This window comes from Convolutriloba macropyga, chromosome 1 (assembly GCF_964194025.1).
Source record: "Convolutriloba macropyga chromosome 1, txConMacr16.3, whole genome shotgun sequence".
Lineage (NCBI taxonomy): Eukaryota > Metazoa > Xenacoelomorpha > Acoela > Convolutidae > Convolutriloba > Convolutriloba macropyga.
This window is the reverse complement of record NC_134468.1, coordinates 70,967,987-70,995,884: the sequence shown is the minus strand read 5'-3', so window position 1 is coordinate 70,995,884 and position 27,898 is coordinate 70,967,987. Positions and strand designations below refer to the sequence as shown.

At 36.2% G+C, this 27,898-nt stretch overlaps 1 protein-coding gene across 12 annotated transcripts in view; it reads left to right on the top strand.

The window, feature by feature from the left end:
- The window catches only part of LOC142342119 (cilia- and flagella-associated protein 46-like), a 754,419-nt gene that overhangs the window by 469,063 nt on the left and 257,458 nt on the right, over positions 1-27,898 (top strand). For 11 of the 12 annotated variants that reach the window (XM_075393340.1, XM_075393381.1, XM_075393374.1 and 8 more), the window contains exons 2-12: positions 20,226-20,271; positions 20,630-20,754; positions 20,813-21,009; positions 21,130-21,294; positions 21,494-21,617; positions 21,868-21,962; positions 22,465-22,626; positions 22,949-23,077; positions 24,036-24,135; positions 24,554-24,843; positions 25,178-25,296. In XM_075393340.1, coding sequence (XP_075249455.1) covers positions 20,232-20,271; positions 20,630-20,754; positions 20,813-21,009; positions 21,130-21,294; positions 21,494-21,617; positions 21,868-21,962; positions 22,465-22,626; positions 22,949-23,077; positions 24,036-24,135; positions 24,554-24,843; positions 25,178-25,296 — 1,546 coding nt within the window. In that variant the 5' untranslated portion in view covers positions 20,226-20,231. Of the gene's footprint in view, positions 1-20,225; positions 20,272-20,629; positions 20,755-20,812; positions 21,010-21,129; positions 21,295-21,493; positions 21,618-21,867; positions 21,963-22,464; positions 22,627-22,948; positions 23,078-23,556; positions 23,593-24,035; positions 24,136-24,553; positions 24,844-25,177; positions 25,297-27,898 lie in introns of all 12 variants that reach the window. The other variant, XM_075393392.1, reaches the window with a different exon arrangement.

Genomic DNA, 27,898 nt, shown 5'->3' with positions numbered 1-27,898 from the left:
TCGACCGCCTATTCTGAATTTGATATATTTTGTCTTTGCGATGTTAACATTCAAGTAATTTATAGTTCAATTTATTTTGGTGATTAGTGGTTCACAAAACTCTTCTTTGTTAAATTGGATAAATTTTGTGTCTTTTTTACACCTTTTCTTGATGTTTAATTTCCTTTAAAAACCCTTGAACTTTTTTTGGCGATTTTCTATTAGCAAAAGCTGCTGTTGATTCATTGATTTCCTTGACAAAGTGTGAATACGAATTGTTGAAGTTTTTCCATGAAGTTCTTTGGTATTTTCCATTGTTGTAATTTTTCTGGAAAACTGTTTTTCTGGGAAAATTGATATTCTTTGACTATTATGAGGTGAGATATTGTCCCTCAACGACAAGAGTAATCGCATTAAAATTAAAATTGCCTCCTCAACTATTTTTGCTGCATGGAAGTCTGTTACAAGTTGAAAGGAAACTTTTGCGTGTGTAGATTTTATGAATAAATTGCCTTTTCAGATGATGATCTAACTTATTGCGATTCATTTTTAGAACTGTCATTACTACAAATGTTTTATAAACTCGCCAATTGAGTGAAATAAGTACCCTTTGTAAATAATAGACATTCGAAACACCATTTGTAAATTTGTCATTGGGATCTGACGTTCAAATCGATATTCTTCTTTATTATTGTAATTGGGGTATTGAGGCTTGAATAACACTCCAAGTTAGTGAAAGAACAATCATGATTTCTTAAAACTGCAGATTTTTCTCTGGTGGGACATTTGTTTTAGCCCTTTACAGACCTTTTAATAGAACTTCGGAAAGTGGCGATAGTTTTAAACTTAATTTTTTTTGTAAAGGCGTCAAATTCAATCATAAAATCATCAGAAAATTCTTTAATCTTAACGTAATCATCTTTGTTTTAAAAGAGTCAGGTCAACCTTATTAACTGATTGATCGATAGATTGTAAATTAACGTCCAAATATAACAAATATTGAAATAAAATGTACAAAATATACACTATGTCGTATCTAGAGTTATTGCTTCTAGAGCTCCATAGAGTTTGCGTTTACGTCCTTTATGGGTTCTGTAGCACTCTGGGCCCTCGCAAAGGCTCCTGTGGCACCCTTTCGCGAAGAAAAAGCAAATCTGTTTCCTTAGGTTGGGTATCTTTTTCTTCGCATCGAAGAAGTCCTATGTGAGCAGGTTTAATACTAAGCCGTAAAATGGTGTGAATTTGTGTATTCCCACCTATTTTTTTCAGAAAAATTTTCGTATGGATCTTCTATGTTGTTCCACTTTCTCTGAGGAGTATTCCTGGCCCGCCTAGATTTCCAGTGACTACATTCCCGTCATCATGACCACTGCGTTGATTAATTTCTCCGCAATAATGAATTTAGCTTCTGCAAGCTCCACCCGGTCATGAGTCGGTTTGTTGTTGCTGTGGCTTTCCTTTGCGCTTCCTCCAGGTATAATTCGATAGGGAAAGCGAATTTATGTAAGGCTCTGAGAAAATTATGCAATAAAGATTATGAAGAGCAACGGTGACAATTTGTCCAACTTTGGAAGTCCTGCGGTCTGTCTGATCTTCCGACTGGGTGTGCCGTCGACGAGAAATTGCAGTTTGTTTTTTGATACAGCGTCCCAAGTGCTCTTACAATTTTGCCTGTGAGACCCAGCTGCAGTAACTTTCTAATGAGTTTTTGCCGGTTGATAGAAAATCTGCTTGAAGTCGACGAAGCCGGCAAAAAATTTTCCGTTTTGCTCAATATTTTCATTCATTAGCAGCTTTACCCTTGTTGCAGCTTGCGTTCTCGATCGTCCTTACCGGAACCCAAAGAGAACGTCGACCAAAAGTATTTCCGCCCCTGCCCATATTTGTATTCGGTCTGCTAAGAGACCGAATACGGCAGTGGATAAATTCCCGCCCATTTCTTCCAGAATTATGCTCTTATGAATCTTCTGTCTTGCTTCACATTCTCTGCAGAGATTTCCTGGCCCGCGTAGATTTCAAGTCCATGCATTCCCGTCGGCATGACAACCGCGTTGTTTAAATTTCGAATAAAAAAATTGAATATTAATCGAGTTCAGTAAATCTTTTGAAGTGTTTGTGGGGTCTGGATATATGTATGGGTAGGTCTGGATTTTGAATTTTAGGTTTGCATTTTGAAATGGTTGAGCAGTTTTTATAAATGTATACAAATTTTAGACGCATAGTTATTTCAAGAAAATTTGGATAATACTCTAATTCAGTAAAACTATTATAGGAGGAATCTTGAATTGAATGTCAGTTCACACTGACAATTTTACAATTGGTATTTACAATTTACTTTATAAGAATGGTGACATTTTTTCAAATGTAGGCAAATTTCTGGCAAAAAAGTATATTATCATCTAAAAATGAGTTTTTTCGCAAAATCTAGAGACGCACAAGTTTTCCATTCACTTGCAAGAGCCTACCATGCAGCAGAAATAGCTGTTCATACAATTTACATAAAAAAAATTGTGATCACTCTTCCGTATTTTGGAAAAACCCTCTTTCAGCCAATGTCGGTTAAAGAACATCAACTTTTGCACTCACTCATTCGCAGTAGTTTTTCAAAACTAATCAATTTATAATTTCAGGGTAGTGTTTTCTCGCAAGTGAGCAAAACTACAGTAGCTGTTCTCAACTTTTTTTGTTAATCTACGCTGAAAATTATGTACTATTTGCTCAAAAAAAGCCGTTTTTTGAAACAGAAAAATTCAGAAAAAATTTGTAAAATTGGAGGCTAAACCATTTTCTAAATATTTCTAGAGGAATTTTACTCTTCAGATACCTTCTAGGTTTTTGACTTTTTTAAAAATCAGATTCCATTTACCATTACTCCGACTCAACATGTGACAATAGCCAAATTGGGGAGAGGAATATGCTGGACATCAGCGCCCTGATTGGGAAAAGCATTCAAATAACGGACAACTAGGTCCCTAAGTAACAAATTTGTTTCCCTCTCTAGACCCTCCTGTCAAGTTGTGCATTGGTTCTTAACGATTTTTGGCGTTTCCTGTCTCTTCTTGAACCATAGCTTCAGTTTACCCTTGTGACATCCACTGACGTCTAGTGTGTGCAACTCCTGATCCACGTCCTGTTGGTGTTGGCTGTACTGATGTAGGAAAACAGCAGGCTTTTGCGTCCTTCTGGACTTTATTTAGCAGATTTTTTCTACGGGAAACAGAAGCAGATTTCCGTTACCTCCTGGAGAATATTATCTGATTACCTTTTCTTTTGAAATTTTCGATTGGACTTTGTCATATTCTCCTTGTATGGTTAGCTTTCAATTTATATTGTTCTTTCTTTCAGATGCTGTGAGGTCTGGATGTACCCATACAAATTTAAGTTGCTCAGTTTATTCATAAAATTTTGAATCATAATCGATTTTAGATAATCTTTTAAAGTGGATGTGAAATCTGGATATATGTATAGGCAAGTCAGAGTTTTTAATTATAGGTGTATTTTTTGAAGCTGTTGTGCGGTCGTTATAGATGTATACAAACTATAGATGCTAAATTATAATAGGATGTGAACAGATGTGCAAATTAAAATTGATTTTCCCACAAATTAATTTTTTGGTTTGGGTTTGCAACGGCTTGATGTACTTTTTTAACCTACTGTTTTAAGTGGTGAATTGGTAATAGAAACCAGACTCCCAGGTAAAAAAGTTCTCTGTTTACGCAATTGCCTTGCCAGGTAGAAAAATGTCATCAACTTTTGATACTCGACCGCCTATTCTGAATTTGATATATTTTATTTTTGCGATGTTCACATTCAAGTAATTTATAGTTCAATGTTTCTTCGAATATTTTGGTGATTAGTATGTCCCAAAACTCTTCTTTGTTAAATAAGAAACAGTTTTTGTTTTTTTACACCTTTTGTCGATGTTTCGTTTCTTGTGAATACGAATTGTTGAAGTTCTTCCATGAAGTTTTTTGGTAATTTCCATTGTTGTAATATTTCTGGAAAATTATTTTTCAGGGAAAATTGATGTTCTATGACCGTTATGAGGTAAAATATTGTCCCCCAAAGACAACAGTAATCGCAATGTGATAAAAATTGGCTCCTCAAGTATTTTTGTTGCAGGGAAGTCTGTTACAAGTAGGAGGAAAACTTGTGCGTGTGCCAATTTTTGTGATTAAATTGAATTTTCAGATGATAATATACTTTATTGCGCTTCATTTTTAGACGTGTCACTACTAAAAAGTTTCATAAACTCACAAATTTGTGAAATAAGTACCCTCTGTAAATAATTGACATTCTAAATACCATTTGCACATTTGTCAGTGGGATCTGACGTTCAAATCAATATTCTTCTTTATTATTTTATTTGTGGTATTTAGGCCTAAATAAAACTCCAAATAAGTGAAAGAAAAATCATGATTCTTGATTGTCCTTACCGGAACCCAAAGAGAACATCGGCCAAAAGTATTTCCGCCCCTGCCCAACTTTGTTTTCGGTCTGCTAAGAAACTGAAAACGGCAGTGGAAAAATTTCCGCCCATTTCTTCCAGAATTATGCTCTTATGAATCTTCTGTCTTGTTTCACATTCTCTGCAGAGACTTCCTGGCCCGCGTAGATTTCAAATCCATACATTTACGTTGGCATGACAACCGCGTTGTTTAAATTCTGAATAAAAAAATTGAATATTCATCGAGTTCAGTAAATCTTTTGAAGTGTTTGTGAGGTCTGGATATATGTACGGGTAGGTCTGGATTTTGAATTTTAGGTTTGCATTTTGAAATGGTTGAGCAGTCTTTATAAATGTATACAAATTTTAGACGCATAGTTATTTCAAGAAAATTTGGACAATACTTTAGTTCAATAAAACTATTATAGGAGGAATCTTGAATTGAATGTCAGTTCACACTGACAATTTTAGAATTGTTATTTACAATTTACTTTATGTGAATGGTGACATTTTTTCAAATGTAGGCAAATTTCTGGCAATAAAGTAAATTATCATCTAATAAAGAGTTTTTTCCGCAAAATCTAGAGACGCAAAAGTTTTCCATTCACTTGCAAGAGCCTACCATGCAGCAGAAATAGCTGTTCATACAATTTATATAAAAAATTGTGATCACTCTTCCGTTTTTTGGAAAAACCCTCTTTCAGCCAATGTCGGTTAAAGAACATCAATTTTTGCACTCACTCATTCGCACTAGTTTTTCAAACAAAATATTCAATTTACAATTTCAGGGTAGTGTTTTCTCGCAAACGAGCAAAACTACATTAGCTGTTCTCAACATTTTTGTTAATCTACGCTGAAAATTATGTACTATTTGCTCAAAAACGCCGTTTTTTGAAACAGAAAATTTCAGAAAAAATTTGTAAAATTGGAGGCCTAACCATTTTCTAAATATTTCTAGAGGAATTTACTCTTCAGTTACCTTCTAGGTTTTGACTTTTTTAAAAATCAGATTCCATTTACCATTACTCCGACTCAACATGTGGCAACAGCCAAATTGGGGAGAGGAATATGCTGGACATCAGAGCTCTGATTGGGAAACGCATTCAAATGACGGACAACTAGGTCCCTAAGTAACAAATTTGTTTCCCTCTCTAGACCCTCCTGTCAAGTTGTGCATTGGTTCTTAACGATTTTTGGCGTTTCCTGTCTCTTCTTGAACCATAGCTTCAGTTTACCCTTGTGACATCCACTGACGTCTAGTGTGTGCAACTCCTGATCCACGTCCTGTTGGTGTTGGCTGTACTGATGTAGGAAAACAGCAGGCTTTTGCGTCCTTCTGGACTTTATTTAGCAGATTTTTTCTACGGGAAACAGAAGCAGATTTCCGTTACCTCCTGGAGAATATTATCTGATTACCTTTTCTTTTGAAATTTTCGATTGGACTTTGTCATATTCTCCTTGTATGGTTAGCTTTCAATTTCTATTGTTCTTTCTTTCAGATGCTGTGAGGTCTGGATGTACCCATACAAATTTAAGTTGCTCAGTTTATTCATAAAATTTTGAATCATAATCGATTTTAGATAATCTTTTAAAGTGGATGTGAAATCTGGATATATGTATAGGCAAGTCTGAGTTTTTAATTATAGGTGTATTTTTTGAAGCTGTTGTGCGGTCGTTATAGATGTATACAAACTATAGATGCTAAATTATAATATGATGTGAACAGATGTGCAAATTAAAATTGATTTTCCCACAAATTAATTTTTTGGTTTGGGTTTGCAACGGCTTGATGTACTTTTTTAACCTACTGTTTTAAGTGGTGAATTGGTAATAGAAACCAGACTCCCAGGTAAAAAAGTTCTCTGTTTACGCAATTGCCTTGCCAGGTAGAAAAATGTCATCAACTTTTGATACTCGACCGCCTATTCTGAATTTGATATATTTTATTTTTGCGATGTTCACATTCAAGTAATTTATAGTTCAATGTTTCTTCGAATATTTTGGTGATTAGTATGTCCCAAAACTCTTCTTTGTTAAATAAGAAACAGTTTTTGTTTTTTTACACCTTTTGTCGATGTTTCGTTTCTTGTGAATACGAATTGTTGAAGTTCTTCCATGAAGTTTTTTGGTAATTTCCATTGTTGTAATATTTCTGGAAAATTATTTTTCAGGGAAAATTGATGTTCTATGACCGTTATGAGGTAAAATATTGTCCCCCAAAGACAACAGTAATCGCAATGTGATAAAAATTGGCTCCTCAAGTATTTTTGTTGCAGGGAAGTCTGTTACAAGTAGGAGGAAAACTTGTGCGTGTGCCAATTTTTGTGATTAAATTGAATTTTCAGATGATAATATACTTTATTGCGCTTCATTTTTAGACGTGTCACTACTAAAAAGTTTCATAAACTCACAAATTTGTGAAATAAGTACCCTCTGTAAATAATTGACATTCTAAATACCATTTGCACATTTGTCAGTGGGATCTGACGTTCAAATCAATATTCTTCTTTATTATTTTATTTGTGGTATTTAGGCCTAAATAAAACTCCAAATAAGTGAAAGAAAAATCATGATTCTTGATTGTCCTTACCGGAACCCAAAGAGAACATCGGCCAAAAGTATTTCCGCCCCTGCCTAACTTTGTTTTCGGTCTGCTAAGAAACTGAAAACGGCAGTGGAAAAATTTCCGCCCATTTCTTCCAGAATTATGCTCTTATGAATCTTCTGTCTTGTTTCACATTCTCTGCAGAGACTTCCTGGCCCGCGTAGATTTCAAATCCATACATTTACGTTGGCATGACAACCGCGTTGTTTAAATTCTGAATAAAAAAATTGAATATTCATCGAGTTCAGTAAATCTTTTGAAGTGTTTGTGAGGTCTGGATATATGTACGGGTAGGTCTGGATTTTGAATTTTAGGTTTGCATTTTGAAATGGTTGAGCAGTCTTTATAAATGTATACAAATTTTAGACGCATAGTTATTTCAAGAAAATTTGGACAATACTTTAGTTCAATAAAACTATTATAGGAGGAATCTTGAATTGAATGTCAGTTCACACTGACAATTTTAGAATTGTTATTTACAATTTACTTTATGTGAATGGTGACATTTTTTCAAATGTAGGCAAATTTCTGGCAATAAAGTAAATTATCATCTAATAAAGAGTTTTTTCCGCAAAATCTAGAGACGCAAAAGTTTTCCATTCACTTGCAAGAGCCTACCATGCAGCAGAAATAGCTGTTCATACAATTTATATAAAAAATTGTGATCACTCTTCCGTTTTTTGGAAAAACCCTCTTTCAGCCAATGTCGGTTAAAGAACATCAATTTTTGCACTCACTCATTCGCACTAGTTTTTCAAACAAAATATTCAATTTACAATTTCAGGGTAGTGTTTTCTCGCAAGCGAGCAAAACTACATTAGCTGTTCTCAACATTTTTGTTAATCTACGCTGAAAATTATGTACTATTTGCTCAAAAACGCCGTTTTTTGAAACAGAAAATTTCAGAAAAAATTTGTAAAATTGGAGGCTAAACCATTTTCTAAATATTTCTAGAGGAATTTACTCTTCAGTTACCTTCTAGGTTTTGACTTTTTTAAAAATCAGATTCCATTTACCATTACTCCGACTCAACATGTGGCAACAGCCAAATTGGGGAGAGGAAAATGCTGGACATCAGAGCTCTTATTGGGAAACGCATTCAAATGACGGACAACTAGGTCCCTAAGTAACAAGTTTGTTTCCCTCTCTAGACCCTCCTGTCTAGCTCTGCATTGGTCTCACCGAATTTTGGCGTTTCCTGTCTCTTCTTGAACCATAGCTTCAGTTTGCCCTTGTGACATCCACTGACGTCCAGTGTGTTCAAGCTGTACTGATGTAGGAAAACAGCAGCCTTTTGCGTCCTTCTGGACTTTATTTAGCAGATTTTTTCTTCGGGAAACAGAGGCAGATTTCCGTTACCTCCTGGAGAATATTATCTGATTACCGTTTCTTTTGAAATTTTGGATTGGATTTTGTCCTATTCTCCTTTTATGGTTAGCTTTCTATTTCTATTGTTCTTTTTTTTCAGATGCTGTGAGGTCCGGATGTACCCATACGAATTTATGTTGCTCAGTTTATTCAAGAAATTTTGAATCATAATCGATTTTAGATAATCTTTTAAAACGGATTTGAAATCTGGATATATGTATAGGTAGGTATGAATTTTTAATTGTAGGTGTGTTTTTTGAAGCTGTTGTGCGGTCTTTATAGATGTATACAAATTATAAATGCTAAATTATAATAGGATGTGAACAGATGTGCAAATTAAAATTGATTTTCCCACAAATTAATTTTTTGGTTTGGGTTTGCAACGGCTTGATGTACTTTTTTAACCTACTGTTTTAAGTGGTGAATTGGTAATAGAAACCAGACTCCCAGGTAAAAAAGTTCTCTGTTTACGCAATGGCCTTGCCAGGTAGAAAAATGTCATCAACTTTTGATACTCGACCGCCTATTCTGAATTTGATATATTTTATTTTTGCGATGTTCACATTCAAGTAATTTATAGTTCAATGTTTCTTCGAGTATTTTGGTGATTAGTATGTCCCAAAACTCTTTATTGTTTGAATAAGAAACAGTTTTTGATTTTTTACACCTTTTCTTGATGTTTCGTTTCTTTTCAAAACACGTGATTGTTATTATTGGCAATTTTGTTTTTGCAGAAGCTGCTGCTAAATCATAGATTTCCTTGGCAAAGTGTGAATACGAATTGTCGAAGTTCTTCCATGAAGTTCTTTGGTAATTTCCATTGTTTTAATATTTCTGGAAAACTATTTTTCAGGGAAAATTGATGTTCTTTGACCGTTATGTGGTAAAATATTGTCCCCCCAAAGACAACAGTAATCGCAATGTGATAAAAATTGGCTCCTCAAGTATTTTTGTTGTAGGGAAGTCTGTTGCAAGTGGGAAGAAAACTTGTGCGTGTGCCAATTTTTGTGATTAAATTGAATTATCAGATGATAATATACTTTATTGCGCTTCATTTTTAGAAGTGTCACTACTAAAAAGTTTTATAAACTCACAAATTTGGTGAAATAAGTACCCTCTGTAAATAATTGACATTCTAAATACCACTTGCACAATTGTCAGTGGGATCTGACGTTCAAATCAATATTCTTCTTTGTTATTTTATTTGTGGTATTTAGGCCTAAATAAAACGGGAAGTAAGTGAAAGAACAATCATGATTTCTTAAAACTGCAAATTTTTCTCTAGTGGGATTTTTGTTTTAGCCCCATGCAGTCCTATTTTAATAAAACTATTGAAGTGCAGATAGTTTTAACCTTAATTTTTTTTGTAAATCGCAAACTCTAAAACAATTCCTTAACTTTAATGTAATCATCTTTGTTTCTTAAGGGTCACGTCAACTCTATTAATTGATTGATTGATTGATTGTAATTTTACGTCGAAATAAAACAATTATCGAAGTAAAATGTAAAAAATAAGCACTATAACGTATCTAGGTTTATTGTTTCTTGTATTCTTCCGACAAGGCCTTTTGTCCGAATAAAATACAAGTTGCCAAATGTGAGGTTGATATGTATTGATTTCCAAAGAGTTTGCATTTACATCCTTCATGGGTTTTGTAGTATTCTGGGCTCTCGCAAAAGTTTTCGAGGCACCTTTTGCGTAGAAAAAGCATATCTCTTTCCTTAGGTTCGGTGCTTTTTTTATTCGCATTGAGGAAGTCACATCTGAGCAGGTTTAATACCAAACCGTACAGTGGTTAGAATTTGCTAATTCCCGCCCATATGTTTTTTAGAAAAATTCTCGTATTTATCTTCTATGTTGTTCCACCTTCTATGAGGAGTTTTCCTGGTCCGACTAGGTTTCCACTGAATACTTTCCCGTTGGCATGACAACTGAGTTGATAAATTTGTCAGTAAATTTGAAATTCAGCTTCAGCAAGCTCCACCCGGTCATGAATCTGTTTGTTGCTGCTTTAGCTTTCCTGCGCGCTTCTTCTAGGTTTTTGGTTGGGGCAAGCAATGTTTTGAATGTGATGGCCAGGTAGCAGAAGCGGTTTACCCACTCCAGTTGTTCGCATCGATTGTATAAAGTGTCGCTGAGTGCAAGTCTGCCGCCTCTGCGAAATTTCATGGTCTTTGTTTTACTAACGTTGATCTTCAGATCGTTCTCTTTGCAGTAAGTCCACAGGACACCAAGTGCTGTTTGTAGTTTCGGATCTATTCTGTTGCGGCACTACCCTGGTTTTTTATGAGCCTCAGTTACAAATCAAATTTTGTTATGGGTGCAAGCTCCACCCGGTCATGAATCTGTTTGTTGCTGCTTTAGCTTTCCTGCGCGCTTCTTCTAGGTTTTTGGTTGGGGCAAGCAATGTTTTGAATGTGATGGCCAGGTAGCAGAAGCGGTTTACCCACTCCAGTTGTTCGCATCGATTGTATAAAGTGTCGCTGAGTGCAAGTCTGCCGCCTCTGCGAAATTTCATGGTCTTTGTTTTACTAACGTTGATCTTCAGATCGTTCTCTTTGCAGTAAGTCCACAGGACACCAAGTGCTGTTTGTAGTTTCGGATCTATTCTGTTGCGGCACTACCCTGGTTTTTTATGAGCCTCAGTTACAAATCAAATTTTGTTATGGGTGCAAGCTCCACCCGGTCATGAATCTGTTTGTTGCTGCTTTAGCTTTCCTGCGCGCTTCTTCTAGGTTTTTGGTTGGGGCAAGCAATGTTTTGAATGTGATGGCCAGGTAGCAGAAGCGGTTTACCCACTCCAGTTGTTCGCATCGATTGTATAAAGTGTCGCTGAGTGCAAGTCTGCCGCCTCTGCGAAATTTCATGGTCTTTGTTTTACTAACGTTGATCTTCAGATCGTTCTCTTTGCAGTAAGTCCACAGGACACCAAGTGCTGTTTGTAGTTTCGGATCTATTCTGTTGCGGCACTACCCTGGTTTTTTATGAGCCTCAGTTACAAATCAAATTTTGTTATAGAACACGTTACTTTATAAGGAAATAACACGTGCGCCTGGGGTTGTAAAAAATTTATGCTCACTAAGCTTGGGGTGGGGCGAAACTGAATAGATCCGTAGTTTCTTAATGTCCGCTGATCTGAAATGTAGATCGTACGCGTAAAATAATACTTTGCAGGGGTTATGAAAATTTTATTCTCACTAAGCTTGGGGGCGAAACAGAATGGGATCCGTAGTTTCTCAATGTCCGCTGATCCGACTTTTAGATCGTCCGCATAAAATAACACAACACTTGGCATCTTGCGTCCAGAAGTCTCTGAGAGGTCTGCGATATAGTTTATGAAGAGCAACGGTGACAATTTGTCAACCTGTTGAAGTCCTGCGGTCTGTCTGAGTTTCCGACTGGGTGTGCCCTCGACGATAAATTGCAGACTGTTTTTTAGATACAGCGTCCCATGTACTCTTACAATTTTGCTTGTGAAACCCAGCCGCACTAACTTTCTGATGAGTTTTTGCCGGTTGATAGTAGGCCTGCTTGAGGTTGACGAAGCAGGCAAAAAATTTTCCGTTTGACTCAATAATTTCTTTCATTAGCTGCTTTACTCTTCTTGCAGCTTGCGTTCTGGATCCTTTCCGGAACCCAAAAAGAACATCCGGCAAAACTGTTTCCGCCCCTGCCCATCTTCGTGTTCGGTCTGCTTTGAGACCGAATAAGGCGCTAGAGAAATTCTCGCCCATTTCCTCCAGAATTGTGTTTGTTTATAGAAATATTTTCTGTGTTGTGTCACACTCTCTGAAGAGACTTCCTGGCCTGCGTAGTTTTCCAGTCCATAGATTCCCGTTGGCATAACCCCGCGTTGATTGACTTCTCCGCAGAAATTTAGCTTCTGCAAGCTCCACCCGGTCATGATTTGGCTTGTTGCTGCTGTGGCTTTCCTGCGCTTTTCTTCCAGGTTCTTGGATGGGGAAAGCGATGTCGTGAATGTGAAGCCCAGTTAGCAGAAGTTGTTTACCCACTATAATTGCTATAATTGTTCCCCTCGGTAGTATAAGTTGTCGCTGCGTGCAAGTCTGCCGCCTCTGCGAAGCTTCATGGCCTTCATTTTACTAACGTTGATCTTCAGATCGTTCTCTTCGCAGTAGGTCGACAGGACACCAAGTGCTGTTTGTAGTTTCGGATCCATTCTGTTTCGGCTCCCCATTTTTTTATGACCCTCATTTACAATTTATATGTTGTCATAGAGCACGTCACTATATAAGAAAATAACACGTGCGCCTGGGGGTCATAAAAAATTATGCTCACTAAGCTGGAGGGGGCGAAACAGAAAAAATCCAGTTTTTTAATCTCCGCTGATCCGACTAGTAGATCGTGCGCGTAAAATAACACTTCGCTGCCTGCGTCCAGAAGTCTCTGAGAGGTCTGCGATATAGATTATGAAGCAGAGACTATAGATTATTCTCTGCAGAGACTTCCTGGCCCGCGTAGATTTCAAGTCCATACATTTCCGTCGGCATGACAACCGCGTTGTTTAAATTCTGAATAAAAAAATTGAATATAAATCAAGTTCAATAAATCTTTTGAAGTGTTTGTGAGGACTGGATATATGTATGGGTAGGTCTGGATTTTGAATTTTAGGTTTGCATTTTGAAATGGTCGAGCAGTTTTTATAAATGTATACAAATTTTAGACGCATAGTTATTTCAAGAAAATTTGGATAATACTCTAGTTCAGTAAAACTATTATAGGAGGAATCTTGAATTGAATGCCAGTTCACACTGACAATTTTACAATTGGTATTTACAACTTAATTTAAATGAATGGTGACATTTTTTCAAATTTGGGCAAATTTCTGGCCAAAAAGTATATGATCAGCTAATAATGTGTTGTTCCGAGGTCTTTGTTGTACGTGTTTATGATGTTCGGGGGATTTGATGATTTCTTCACGGGTGGTGCCGTTACAATATACCTCTTGTTCGTGTCTGTCCTCTCAATACGTGTCCTAGTTGGGCTTTTCGACTTCTCGCTATTGTCTCTGATATTGGTGTTTGTTTGGTTAAGTTATATACGTTACAGTTCTTTATTATCTTGGAAATCTAGACATGTTCTGAGTTGGTTTCTATGGAATGAATCAATTTTAGCGTTAGTAGACATGTTTGCAACCAATGTCGAGCTTTTATATAGTAAAATCGATCTCACATGGTCTCTTAATAGATGGTCATCTTGTCTTCTACGTTGATGTATCAATTTTTCCAAATTTTTCTTTAGTTGAGCAGGGCCATTGCTGCGAGTTGTTTTCTTCTTTGCACATACATCTAGTGTTGTTCCCAGTTTTTTTTGTTTTTCTTAGGTCTGTCTTTGTGATAGATGGTATGTTCGTTCTTCGATTGATTGACTTGGAGATTGAATTTTTCCAGGATTTTTGTGGCGATTTGAAGTTTCCTGTGCTTTTTCAAGATTGTCACAGACGAAATCTACATCGTCTGCATATTCCAGATGTTTGGGTATCGGTGCCTTCTTTCTTTTAGCATAGTGATGACCGTGCATCCAGGGGGTTTTGTCCTTTGGTGCTTCTATCCCAAGTTCGCGGTCAATAACTGATGGAGGGACGCTGTGATGGGCGTTCTCTGAGTTACCCAGTAAATCTAAAACAACAGTCGAAGAAGACACCAGCAAATGGTCGTACAGAACAGTCGGTTCTGTGATCATAAAAAAAAGTTTAGAATCTTTAAATAGATTAAACTGATTAATACTTTGTCTCAGCAATTGTGTTAATTTCAAACGTAACACACGGCGTCATTGCACCGTAAATAACACTGTTTTTCCATTATTTGAGAAAAGCAGTGCATTCGAAATTTTGTTATTACCATTTCGTTAAAAATTTGTGCTATATTACATGAACTCGAGCTTTATTATCTGTCATGTGACATGCTAATAATTTGAAAACAGATCACTTAATCCGAAACATTGTTCAATCTTATTGGCCGAAATTGAACTCGGGTACAGTAACGTCATAAACTATTCGAAATTATCAGTCCTCAAGGCGCAAATGCCGGCGAATAAAGGCTATCAAGTAACGGTAGAATGTCAAAATGACTGCGGAATGTGGACTGATATTCGCGTGTACACTCTTGAAATGAAAGCACAAACGGAATTGCTAGATTTCATTTGCGGTTTCTGTGCAGCCAAAGAAATAAAGACGCTGAAGAAGCAAATAGAAAGTTACGAGAAGGCCTCAGAAAAACTAGAAGAAGTAACCCAGTCATTAGATAAGATAAAAGAAACAAACCAGTCCAGCTCTAATGCAGTCGCATCGAAGCTGAGCTTCGCCCAAGTTGTCAGCGGCGTAAACCAAGAACAGTTTGAACAGAAAAAGCGCTCAAAGAACCTGGTTCTCCTCGGGACTAAGCCAGACAGCGAGAACACTGAAGCATCTGACAATCGTCTTGTTTCTGAAATTGCCGAGTCCCTGAAAGTAAACGTGAAATTTGAATGTCAAAGAACTGGCAAACAAAATACAGAAGGTAAACAGCTGCTTCGAATAAAGTGCGAGACAGAAAAAATGAAATGGGACCTTCTAAAGAAAGCGAAGAGCTTAAACGAAAATGAACGATTCAAGTACGTATTTATACAACCCGATCTAACAAAAACCGAACAAGAAAATAGAAAGAAAATGGTGGCAGAATTAAAAGAGAAAAGACTGCTGAATCCTTCCACCAAGTACAAAATTAAAGGCAATCAAATCGTTGAAAACAGAGGATCGTGACTAACAATTTGTTTATGGAACGTGGAAGGTGCTAAAGGAACACTATCAACGTGTACAAGTGAAATAATCGCATACGATATCTTGCTATTAACAGAAACTCTCAGTGTAAATTCAGTCGAAATACCTGGTTTTACATGCTTCTGCACAAAGGCAATAAAAAGCGGGAAAGGGCGGCCGCAAAGCGGCTTAGCAATTGCACTGAGTAAACAATTAAGAATTACATGCAATGTTCTCCATCAGAATAATAAATTATTAGCATTGCAGATCAAAGAACTCAGCCTAATTATTATTGTAGCATATTTTCCGCCAAAAACAGATCTAGAGACAATATATCAAGCACTTACCGAAGCTTTTCAATGCTGTCAAGGCAAAACACGTATGGTCCTGGGCGGCGACCTCAATTGCAGACTTGACTCATCCGAAAGAGGCAACTCACTTTGCGAATTTTTATTTAATTGGAATCTTCATTGTGTTAACGATAATAAAGAGGTAACGTACGAATTTCAGTACGGTAAAAGCGTTATCGATTTATTTTTCGTAAGCAAGGAACTCCTAGAACATTTTAACGAGATAAAGATCAACAATTTATTGTTAACAAAGCACAAGCCGGTTTCTTGCTGCTTTGATCCAGAACACAGACAAGATATAGCTGAAAGCAGAAAGAAGCAAATGCGTAAATTTGATATTGAACAATTGAACGAACGAATGAAAAGCGTTCAAAATCCACACGATAGCAACGCATTGGACACATCGTATGACGAATTCGCCAAGGCTATTCAAGAATCGGCAACCGTTATGCATGAAAGAAAATCACCGAAATGGTTCAAAAGAGAACTGTACATATTGCATAAGCAGCTGAAAGTTGGATACAGAGAGAGACATAAAGCAGATTCTGATTACTTTAAAATGAAAAGAGCCTTTAAGAAAATTTGCAGAAAACACAAAATGATGCATGAAATAGATCGCGAAAGTTTCATAATCAGAAAAGCGGAATCGGAAAGGCGAGAATTTTGGAAAATTCTGAAATCAAAGAAAGTTTTAATAGAAGTATCTGGAATTACAATTCCAGTTTGGGAATCATATTTCGAAGGTCTATTTAAAGCTGAGGGCGAAATATCGGATAAACTTCTAGACGAGCAAATCTTAGGAAACCACGATTATTGTTTTTCAAACTGGAAATATACCGGGTATTTGAATGATCCAATAACACTGGAAGAAATTACCGATGAAGCTTCAAAGTTAAAAGCTGGTAAGGCAGCGGGACCAGATGGAATAACCAACACTAGTATTAAATTAGGTTTTCATCCAATGCAAAGATACGTATTCCATTTATTTAACCTCTGCTTTGCGGAGCATAATGTACCCCGAATTTGGAAGTTATCATATATTAAACCACTGTACAAAGGCAAAGGGAGCAAAGCAGAGCCAAGTTCCTACAGAGGCATTAGCCTATTATGTTGCATGTACAAGTTGTTCACGGGTATCATTTACCAGCGTTTGCGATCATGGGTCGAGAAAAATCAAAATTTGCCACCAAGCCAATATGGTTTTAGACGCAAACTGTCAACAATCGAAGGGGTTTCGCACTTAAAAAGAGCAATCAAGCACAACATCAGCTGCAGTGGCAAATACTATGCCTGCTTCATTGACTACGAAAAAGCTTTCGACTTCGTGAATAGGATCCTGCTGCTTACAAAACTGATCAAAATGGGGCTCCATGGGAACATTCTACACACAATACAATCAGTGCTAAAATGCAACTTTCAGCAGATCCTTGATGATGGAGAATTCCTGTAGTAGTAGTAGTAGTAGTAGTAGTAGTAGTAGTAGTAGTTCAGGCTTCTGCAATGCACGGGTTGAAGCACCCTTGTTGATCGTTATAAATGAGATATTTTCGAAATGGGGTTACAGTTTTTGCACAGGCAGCAAATTCTCCAAGTGCAATGTCAATTTCGTTAAAACTTCTAAAAAAGAATTTCCAATAAAGGTCGCTGATCCGATATTTTATATTTTTGTTGTCTGTAAGGTCTGTCTGTTTGTTGACAATATTATAGAGATAGGCTGTTCTCGACCAGAAATTTTCGTCGCTTTTGAATAATTGTTTTTTCGTAAGTTTGATTTCACCTTTCGCGCCTTGTCTCGTCCGATTATTGTTGTTGAAATGAATAAACTTTTCTATGGCAATGTTGTATTTATTGTTTATGAGATCACATAGTAGTAATAAGCTGTGAAGTTCGAAGTAAAAAGACAGAGGTAGAATTTTTAGTTTGATTAAACGCTCCTTATATGTGAGAGAAGAACCTATTATCCATTTCGTCGCACTTTTTTGGATTCTTTCGATGAGTACTAGATCGCATTTAGACGGATACCACACTTGGCAGGCGTAGGATGTAATTGGTACAATGTAACCCGTGTATGCGTTTAACTTAACTTGAGGGAGAGTTCTGTGGTGAAGATTTCTTCTGAGGTACCAAAGTGCTTTAAGAGTTTTGGAGGCTCGTGTGCTTGCGTTTTGATGCCAAGTGAGGTTATCACAAACTTGTATTCCGAGATCTTTTTGATGAGACGAGATGTTGACAGTTTCATTTTTTATTGTAAAGAGTGACTTTTTCTTGAAACAGAGGATCTTGCATTTGTTTTCATGGAGGCGCATTTCGTTGTTATTGCACCATTCATTTAATTTGTGGAGATCAGTTTGAAGTTCATGTTTGTTATTAGACAGCAATTTGTAATCATCTGCATAACCGTAGGTTTGACTGTATTCGATTTTTTGTGGTAAATCATTTATGTAAGTAGTGGCCCCAGGATTGAACCTTGCGGTACGCCGCTAGTGATGTCACGAAGGCTCGACGTTGAGGTTCCAATGCGAACACGTTGTTTTCTGTCGTCACAGTAGTTGGCTATTAATCTGAGCGCTTTTCCCCCGATCCCTGATTCCGACAGTTTTGCAACAACGCGGTGGTGGGGTACTGTATCAAACGCTTTCTGGAAATCTAGGTAGAAAACGAAAAGTTCATCATGTGCAATTGAGTCGACTTCTTTGTACAGTTGGTCTAGAAAGCATAACATTTGAATAATTGCTGAACGTTGAGGCCGAAAACCAAACTGGGAATCGTGAATTGTTCCTTTAACGTGCTCATAGAGTTTGTTGAAAATAAATTTCTCGAAAACTTTTGAGAGGCAACATAGGCAATTAATTGGTCTATACATTTTGATTGCGGCTTTATCGCCCTCTTTGTGTATTGGTGTTATGTCACTTTGTTTCCAATATGCTGGAAATTTGCCTTTGTTAATGAATGTTTGAAAAAGTAGAAGTAAGGATCTGCTTATTGTTTTTGATAGATTTCTCAGAAACAGGTTACTTATATCATCAGGGCCGTTGGCTTTACTAGTATCAAGTTTGTTTAGTATAATTTCAATTTCTTTTTCTGAAATATCAATTAAGGTTAAGATCTTTTTCTTCAAAATTGAACTGGTTCTCAACATTTGATATTTTTGAATTGAAAACACTCTGGAAAAATAAATTGAACAACTCGGCTTTCTCTTCATTGGTGTTAGCAGTTTGTTCATTTAGGTGCATCTCGCTTGGGAATGGTGTGACTTTTTTAATTGATCGTAAATATTTTTGAATAACGCTGAATTGACGTGTTGCGAAAATCTCGCTTTCATAGATGACTTGATCGTTTTTACAAAGTGTGTTGACTTTTTCTTCGAGACAATCTATTTTGTTTAGTGTGCTTGGAGCAGGACTTGGATGGGCAATTGCTTTTTGTTTCAAAGTTGATAGTTTGACTACGAGATTGAACAGAAAACAGGAGTAGCACAAGGAGACAAACTCTCACCACTCTTGTTTAGTTTATTCATTGCTGATTTATATTTTGAGTTGAAATGCAAGGGTCTAGATGTTATATTTTCCGCTGATGACTTAGTACTTGGGAGCCATAGCCAAGGCCAACTACAGAAAAGTTTGAATAATCTGAACACGTATTTTAGCAGGATTTATTTGAAAATTAATGTGAACAAGACAAAATGCATTAAATTTAGAAGAGGTGGCCGTTTAGCTGTCGATGACAAATTCTATATATCGAAAAAAGAAGTTGAATTTGCTAACACCTTCTGTTATCTAGGTGTAATTTTTTCGAGCACGTTATCTCCCAGTCATCATCTAAGCCATCTAATGAACAAAGCCTATCAATCAGTAGCTTCAATAAACCAGAAACTAAATCTGCAGAAACTCAACGTCCACTCAGCACAACAACTCTTTAATTCAATTGTTTTTCCAGCCTCAACTTACGGATTAGAGACGTACATCAATGAACTTTTTGAAATAGATATAAAACAACATTACCGGAAATCAGAAGCCGTTTTTTGGAAAAGTTGGTTCAGAGTAAGCAAGTACACCTCAACCACAACGCTTTTAAACAAATTGATGTTTCATGATATACACGGACTGAAGGACTGCCCGCCAAAACACAGGAGAATAATTGCAAAGTTCTATGCCAATGGACTGCACAATAATTTTTGTTGTATGGAAGGTTGTTATCAATGGGAGGAAAACTTATGTGTGTGCAGATTTTGCGAAAGAACTTTTTTATCAACAGACCATATTCTTTATTGTGGTCACTTTTTAAATTTGACACCTTTACAGAAGTTCTATAAACTCTTAAACAGTTAAATTTAATGCTCATTTCTGAATCTGTAAATAATTTGGACAATTTGTCAGTGTGATCTGATGTTTAATTCAATCTTCTTCTTCTTCTTCTTCTTCTTCTTCTTCTTCTTCTTCTTCTTCTTCTTCTAAAACAACAGTAATACCTTATTAATAAATTTTCGTTTCATTTATTAAGGTTGGTTTATGAAACCATGTCAAAATAAAAAAACTCATTTTAGAAACACTGAAAGCATTATATATTATTTTTCGTGCAATAAGCCATTGAATTCTTGGTAAAATGATTTTATTGAAAGTTTGTTTGGTCTTCCACTGAATACCACTTGAGGCATTACTGCTGCTCAGATAGCCCGCTCAATTGCCTGTATAATTTTGTTATCGAAGTCTGTTTTCAGATAGTTAATGGATGTTAAAATAAGAAGCCTGCTAGCGTTATGCGACAGTAAGTTTTGATCGCCTTAACTTGAACTGTTTTTTTGTAAGTTTCAACTTCTTTCAAAGTTAATCAGCAGATACTTGGTTTTAGTTTCTTCTTTGTTTTCATCTCTAGTTACTTAGCTTCTTTCCCATGATAACGCTCGTCGAAAACATAGTTCCCCGTTTGATAAATTTTCTATTTCTGCGTTAATTGCAGTATGTCCTAGCCCCGCTAAACTGGCCTTTAAAAAAGGTGTCATACATGAAGCATGAAGTTATTGCTTTGCTGTTTGTTCACAGAATACGTGTAGATGTTGAATGTGTATTGCTTTCAAAATACGAATTGTGGCATTTCTTATTGGTTCAAGGTTCTTGTTGTACAGATAATGGGCAACTCCTGGATGAAGCTTTTGAGCTTCTCCGGAGCAACGAGTCAAGACCGGCTGTTGATGGACCCGATCTGTTCAGTCATGATCTGTTCGTGCTATGCGCAGAGGCGGCAATTCAGGTAACTTTCCTATTTCGCAAAATTGTCTTTCGTGCTAATACACTGTTTTGCGTTTTAGCAAGGAAAAATTTTGATGGCCAGGGATGCTCTGAAAATGTACTTTGGACGAATACCTCCACAAAACCAGTTCCTAGGCCGAGCATATTTAGCTCAAGCGCAACTTTTAGCTCCCGAATCTTCAGAAAACGTTGAGCAACTGGAGAAAGCTGTAGTATTCCTTCTCAGAGCTATCAAATTTGCTAAGGAAAACTCAAGGTGAGAAATGCCTATTACATGTTGCTTGTTATCTCGTAAGCTACATTTATTTCAGATGCTAGGATCAAAGCAGATACCGTTATTGCCTTTATTTCTGATGTCTTAAAATTTGCTTTCTAGGTACTACTTTATTGTCTACAATGCATCTGTGTTGTACTGGACATTTTGTCGACCATTCTTGCGACCTGGATACAAAAAGTTTTTGGCACCTAGTCTCCTTATGGTGTCAAGAGCTCTGGACGACACTAAAGATCCGGACTACGAATGGAGAGCTACGCTGATGATGTTAGATTGGCATTCAATAAGCGGTTTTTTTTTCGTCAAATGACTTCTCCAAATTGCGAAATTTTGTTGATATTAAGATAGTATGAGCTTCCGTTTTAGTAATCCATTTTAATATTCGCCGCCAAATGTTCTTGATCTTTCGGTCAATTTGATTGAAAAAACGATGGATTAGTAATGCTATAAATTTTATCCTATTTAGATCGTTGATAGAGAGTTTGTTAGAAGCAGGCAAATTCAAGGACGCCATTGATGTTTCCACAAATGCGGCTTCCTTTACGAAGCGATACGTGCCTCATCTCTTCAAGGAAGTGTTCAGACTACAGGTGATTACCATACATATGAATAGTGAACTACCCTTTGTCTTACTTCTCTGTCCCGAATACAAAATTGCTCGAATTGATTCAAGACATTTTTTGAAAATCGATTGACTAATGACTTAATGTTGTGTCGATTTTTAATTATATTATTTGTGGCTAAATAAATGCTATGAACCAATTGTTTGTAGTTTTTTTAAGGTATTGCTCTGCAACTCTATCATTATAGGTTCCATTTTAACGGCTGGAGTTGTTTTAGATTCTTCATGACCTAGTAGAGCTACCCTTCCTGTACAGAGCTTCTCGGCAATCTGGAGACCTAAACTGTTTTTACAGACTTCAAAAATTTCGAGCGTTAGTTAGAAGGAAATTATTTGCCTATAGCCAGTTCGAGCGCAGTCATGGTAAAAATTGAGAAGTAGACATTATTTGTAGAAATTATTCTATCTTAAAGCTAAGCGCTCGCTCGCTCGAAGAACACTAAGTAAATCTTTTAGTTGAGTAAATTCAAGACAATTGGCTGGTTATTAAAGTGAGCAATAACTAGAATATTGTTATTTTATGAAAATAATGCGTTCAACTGCTCAGCTCTCAAAATCTGTAGACCTGCCCTCCCTGCATCTGTAGATTCCAAAATTAAGAGTGAGAGTCCAAAATTAAAAAAGTATAAATTAGGGATAAATAAATTACGAATTCGTACCAAGAATCGTTTCTTCTAATAGATGAACAAGATTACAAGTGCACAAGTCAAAGAATTATTCATGGAAATATAAATTGATGTTTTAGCTGAATAGAGTTCATAATGCTTCGTCTTTTCTCATTATTAAAACCTGGTTTTCAAAGTAGTGCACTATAGGAAAGTGAATCGGGGAGACTTCATGTCAGACCCGAAGGGACGTCTGATAAAATGTCTGGACCAGATCATGAACAGAGCACTGGACGAGGAAGAAGACGACGAGGAAGAGTCTTCCATCTCTGATGCTGGAAAACCCAAATTGGGCAGAAAACCAGCCAGCAGGTAGGAGTATCTCTTTACTGTCTTTTCGCGCACTACTTACTGTGGTATTTGGAGTATTCGCGGCAGTGATTGTATATAGGCTGATTTAATTTTCAAATTACTACTTATTCCCGATTATTGACTGCATTGATTGCAGAACGCTTATATCTTATTTTTTAAAAAAAGAAAACTATATTTTTCTAAAATAATTGTTAAAATTGTAGTTGCTACAAATTTTCAGAAATACAAAACTTTGCACTATCTAACAATCGGTAGAAAAAGGTAAAGATGATACATAATTTCATGCGACAATTTTGACCAAATTTATTTGTCTTGAGTATAGACCGGTGGCGAAGGTGACAAAGAGTAAGCCGGGTGGTGGTGGGGGAGGGGGCGGAGGTCCTTTTGGGGGCTCTGCTTCCTTCCACGCTTACCACGAGAGTCAACTCACTCTAGTGGAACCGGAACAACAGTAAGAACTTACAACAGCACGATAACTACTCGTTACTAACTCTGTGACAATTGAGAGCTAACATAAAAAAATATTGTTGCGACATATTATTGACTCAGATAGCATAATCTGATGTGACTGACAGATTGAGCTATCATTAATATATTGTGCAAAATATTAGTCAATCAAAAAGGAAAGGAATGACCACGTGACGAATCTGCAATTACGTGGACATCATAAATATGCTTCTTGAAGCATACTGGATGTCAAAATAATGATTTTGATATGTAAAACTTAAACTAATGTGTTAAAGATCACAGATTACTCAGAAATCTCGTTTTCTGATCGACTCAATTATTACTAATTACTAAACCTTTTGAACTTGTAAGAACTGTTTTTGGTACTCATTTGTCAATTGTTTATCTTCACTTTCTGCCCACAACTCTTGAAATTTTTAACTTGCACTATAGACTCACCTTTTTGAAAATTGTTATTTTCAGTGATGATCGTTCTGATGCATACGTATTCGTATCCTGGTAAGTCATACTCTCATGCTGAGAGGAAGTCGAATTGCATGCAAGAACTGAACTTCATTACTGTTTCATTCAGCATGCTATGTCATGACTAGTTGAGCTTAGAAGTTATTACTATTATTCAGTGATTCAACCCCAAAATATCCAAGCTTTTGGATCTATCTTTTCCTTTTGTGCCCCCCCAGTACGTTATGCACCCCCAGTTACGGAGCACGTTTCATTACTTAGTAAATCATTATGTAAAAATATAGCACTTACCTCTGGGGGTGCAAATAATATGCACTTGTTACGCTGGGGGGAGGGGGGCACAAACGGAAAAGATTAATTTTTTTTATCTTGGTAAGCCCTTCAAACTCATTTCTGTCTACCCATGATTAGTTCTTTTAATCTGTTCACGATAACCCCTGAATCAAATAGTTCTTCGTCACGTTGACTTTCCTTTTCAGGCCCACTCTGTTGATTGACATGTTCCGACTGTGTATGGACCAGAACTACCTTGACTTGGCCGAGATGGCTCTCAATGACCTCAAGACATGCTCTGCTCTGGTAATAATCGTCAGGGGTTTTGTTTTTGCAGTACAACAACTTTGTATAACTTAAGTTTTGACATTTTAAGTCTTTCAAGTGTTGCATAAGGAAGTTGAGAGTAGACTTTGCTGGCAGCTTGATAATTTTTATCATTTCGATTTTCATCGTTTTTGGAGCGTAGGTGACAACAAAAAATTCGTGGTTAAGCTAAATCTTGCTAGATCAAGCTAGATCTTACAGGAAAATGAACTCTGAAAGTCCCCAAACTTTGCTCTTGTTCCGAATTTCTATTCAAATTGTTTGCAAGTCTATTTGCCTAAAATAACCCAAAGAAGTGGCGCGTGATCCAATTTTTTATATCAATGAAAAATCATTTGAAAATAATTTTCACTTGATTGATTAATTTTGTTTCTAACTTTTTCATTTTCTCTTGTAGAGCAAAGCCAATGAGGTTGAGCTGGAGATCTTGGACTCTGAACTGATGCTGAAGAAGCTGGGAGACAACGAGGAGTCTTACAGGAAAGACGTGATTCAATTGCGTCAAAAACTAGTGGAAAGAGTTGAACAAGCTCTGAGCAATGCTGTGAGATTGGACGATAGGGATCTGGTGCAGGCTGCGTGTACTACTCTGTGGAATATATGTCTGCCTCTACTGCAGCCTAATCTGAGGTCGTTCATCCGGAGGCCACTGACGTTGATTGCTAACACACTTGAAGACATTCAAAGGTAGAGTGGATTTTCTCTTCTTCTAAATAACATGCGATTCGTAGAAAATGTCTCTTCAGCTCTCTGAAACTGGTGACATTAAATGAACACCGTTGAAATGTTACAAGTCTTCAACTAAATATCGATAACCAAAAATCTAATATTATTTTCACAAACACTTAAAAAGTGAACAGTCTTGATAGTTTTTAACAATTTAGGTGAAAAGCGAAGTTATATTGAAAATGGACTTATCACTCTTTTAGTTACTGCTGACGAGGAAAGAACAACCTTTCCAACTACATAGGAATTGCATACATTCTGTCAATAAATTGCCAGTTTTGGTTCTGAATTTCAGCCTGTTGCGTCTCATGAGATGTCAAGTGCACACAGAGCTAGCCAAGTGTGAGGAGGATGTGGAACAGAATCAAGTAGCCATCGACCACATCAAAAAGGCGATGCTACTCGATGACGAAGGTACATTTTTATCCTCTCGTCAATTATGTCAACCTTTTTCTCGAATTTCTCCGCGCCTCATGACTACTTAGACTGAAGCAATGATTTTTAGATTATATTATCCAGTTTTTCCCTTGTTACTTTTGGCAAAATCTTTTGCACAGGGGTATAGAAATGATGCAACAGTATGAGAAATAGTACATTTTTTATTCACTTTATTGACAAATTTCAATAATGAAGAGAACTTTTAGGGACACTTGAGTACTGTATAGGGTCAAGTGAATTCTGAACACGGCCTTTCACTGCTTTATTTGATATTCACAATCTGGTAATGTCCGCATAGCTTCAGTTCAAAGTTTTCGCATCATGGCTACAAAAAAATTGGTTTTGTCTGATCGAGTTTTAATATCCTGTCCCCAAACGATCATTATGAGAATTTGAAGGGTTCCGGAAGCCACAAAAAATAAGTTGGTTTTCTATGTATGGTCTGTTGTGCTCATAATTGCAGATCGCTGAATGATTGCTTAGAGCGACTCGATGAATCTGAGAAAAAGAATCGACAAGTATTGTCGATAAAATCTGACAAACTTGTGATGAAAAAAAAAATTAAAAATTGATTTGAAAAAAAAAATTGTATGTTAATCCCAACAACTTTCTCTAAACACTTAAATTCTTTTTAAAAACGAAAATGTGATCACACTTAACAATTATTGAAATTACAGAAATTTTCTTGAACGTTTATTAATAGCCGCGAAGCGATAGCGGCTATCATTGATGACATCGTGGTTTTTTACAATTCAAAGAAATTGAATTGTATTGGGGCGCTGTCTTTTTTTAAGATCTGTTCACACATTTCCATTGTTTTTGAAGTCAAATTGGAGTAGTGATTGTAGTCACGCCGAAACACGAAGTGGAGAGAAAAACTAGTGCTTTTTGCAACCTGAGTTTTTAAACTCTAATTTTAAAGTACAGAGAGAAAACGGTGTTTGAACAAAAATTCGCTTTGTCGCTAGTGGATTTTTGATCACATGCGGCAATTTCACTTTGATTTTTACTGTTTTTCGATTTTTAGGATCGGTTTCTTCTTAATGGTTTTCCCAATCTATTTGGAGTTCATTCTGGGCATAGTTGTTTGTTTGAACCAAATTTTCATTTCTCGCTAGTAGTTTTTTTGTTCACATGCGGCATTTTGACATCGGTCGGTTTTCCCAATTCATTCATAGTCTGTTATAGGTCTAGTTTTTGTTTAGTCAATGAAAATTCTTTTATTTTACGTCAGGACGTGTTCACACAATTTTCAAAGACTTTGATCTTTCAAAACGGGATGAACAGTTAAAGCCCAGCTGGTATTAAGTTTCATTAGAGGCCCAAAGTGGGCTTAAGTTGTCCCTCCATTGTTTAGAGCGGTGCTGCTTCTAGAATGGCCTTAATTTAAGGTTAAAATGTCATTTTTAGGAGTTTTTGGGCTCAAAATGTTGCAATTTTTTTTATTTTTTTGTGTTTTTTTGAGGTTTTTTATTAGTCTCAAATTGAAGTTTTTGAAAGTTGATGAAGGCGTTTTGCGAGACAAAATTACTTGCTTTTTTTGAGCTTTATGGTTTGGTACTACAAACGCGCAAAATATTACTAATTTTTGCAATTTTTTCAAGTTTTTTGAAAATTATGTCATTTTTTGAGGTATGGCAGCTTAAAGGGCCACGGATTTTAATTCAAGGTTTGATAATAGGGCAGTGCATAGTTTATTGTGACAGTAGATTGGTTTTCAACATTTTAATGTCTCGAATTTTAGCTTTTTTTAAATAAAATGTGCATTTTTTTAAGGTTTCCTTAAGTTTTTGTCAATTTTTGATATTTGTCTTTTTCCACGGTCTGAATAAAAACTTACTGCTGGTTTGTTAGTTTCAATGGATTTGTTTTCAACAATTTAACGTTTCGATTTTTTGAATTTTTTGGATAAATTTTGCATTTTTTTCACGTTTTTCAAAACATTTGTTTTTTGTTGAGTTTTTCTTGCCTCAGTAGCCAGGTAACCTCATCCAGGGTTTTATATGTTAATAAATAGTCGCTAGGAGGCATTTGAATGGTTTTCATTGTTTTAATTGAACGATTTTTCATTTTTGAATTTTTCTAAAAGTTTTTGACTATCGATATTTGAGCCAATTTTTTAAGGCTTGGAAATGGGGTTACTGGATAGCCTCTAGAGATAGAAAATTGATTTTGATGAAGATATTAATATCTCGATTTTTAGCAACATTTCTTTAAAATTTGCAATTGATTTCATTTTTTTTTAATTTTTGACATTTTCTAAGCTAATCGATCTTCCAAGGGCCAATGAATTTTTTTCAGGTATTGCAGATATAATACTGGACCGATTTCAAAAACAAAATTTGGCTTTGAACGTTTCTTTGAGATGGGTATACTTAAAATGATCAATTTTTGCCTTAGGGGTAAAAGCTTCAAGAGTTTTAGCAATGGGTATATTTTGTTTAGTTTGTTTGATTGTTTTAGTTTCACAATTTTTTGAGATATCTTTGTTTATATTTTGGCTCGCATTGTTCAATTGATTTGTCGGTCAGGTCGGATACTTCTAAATTTTTCATTCAAATCTTTGAATTGTTTTTCA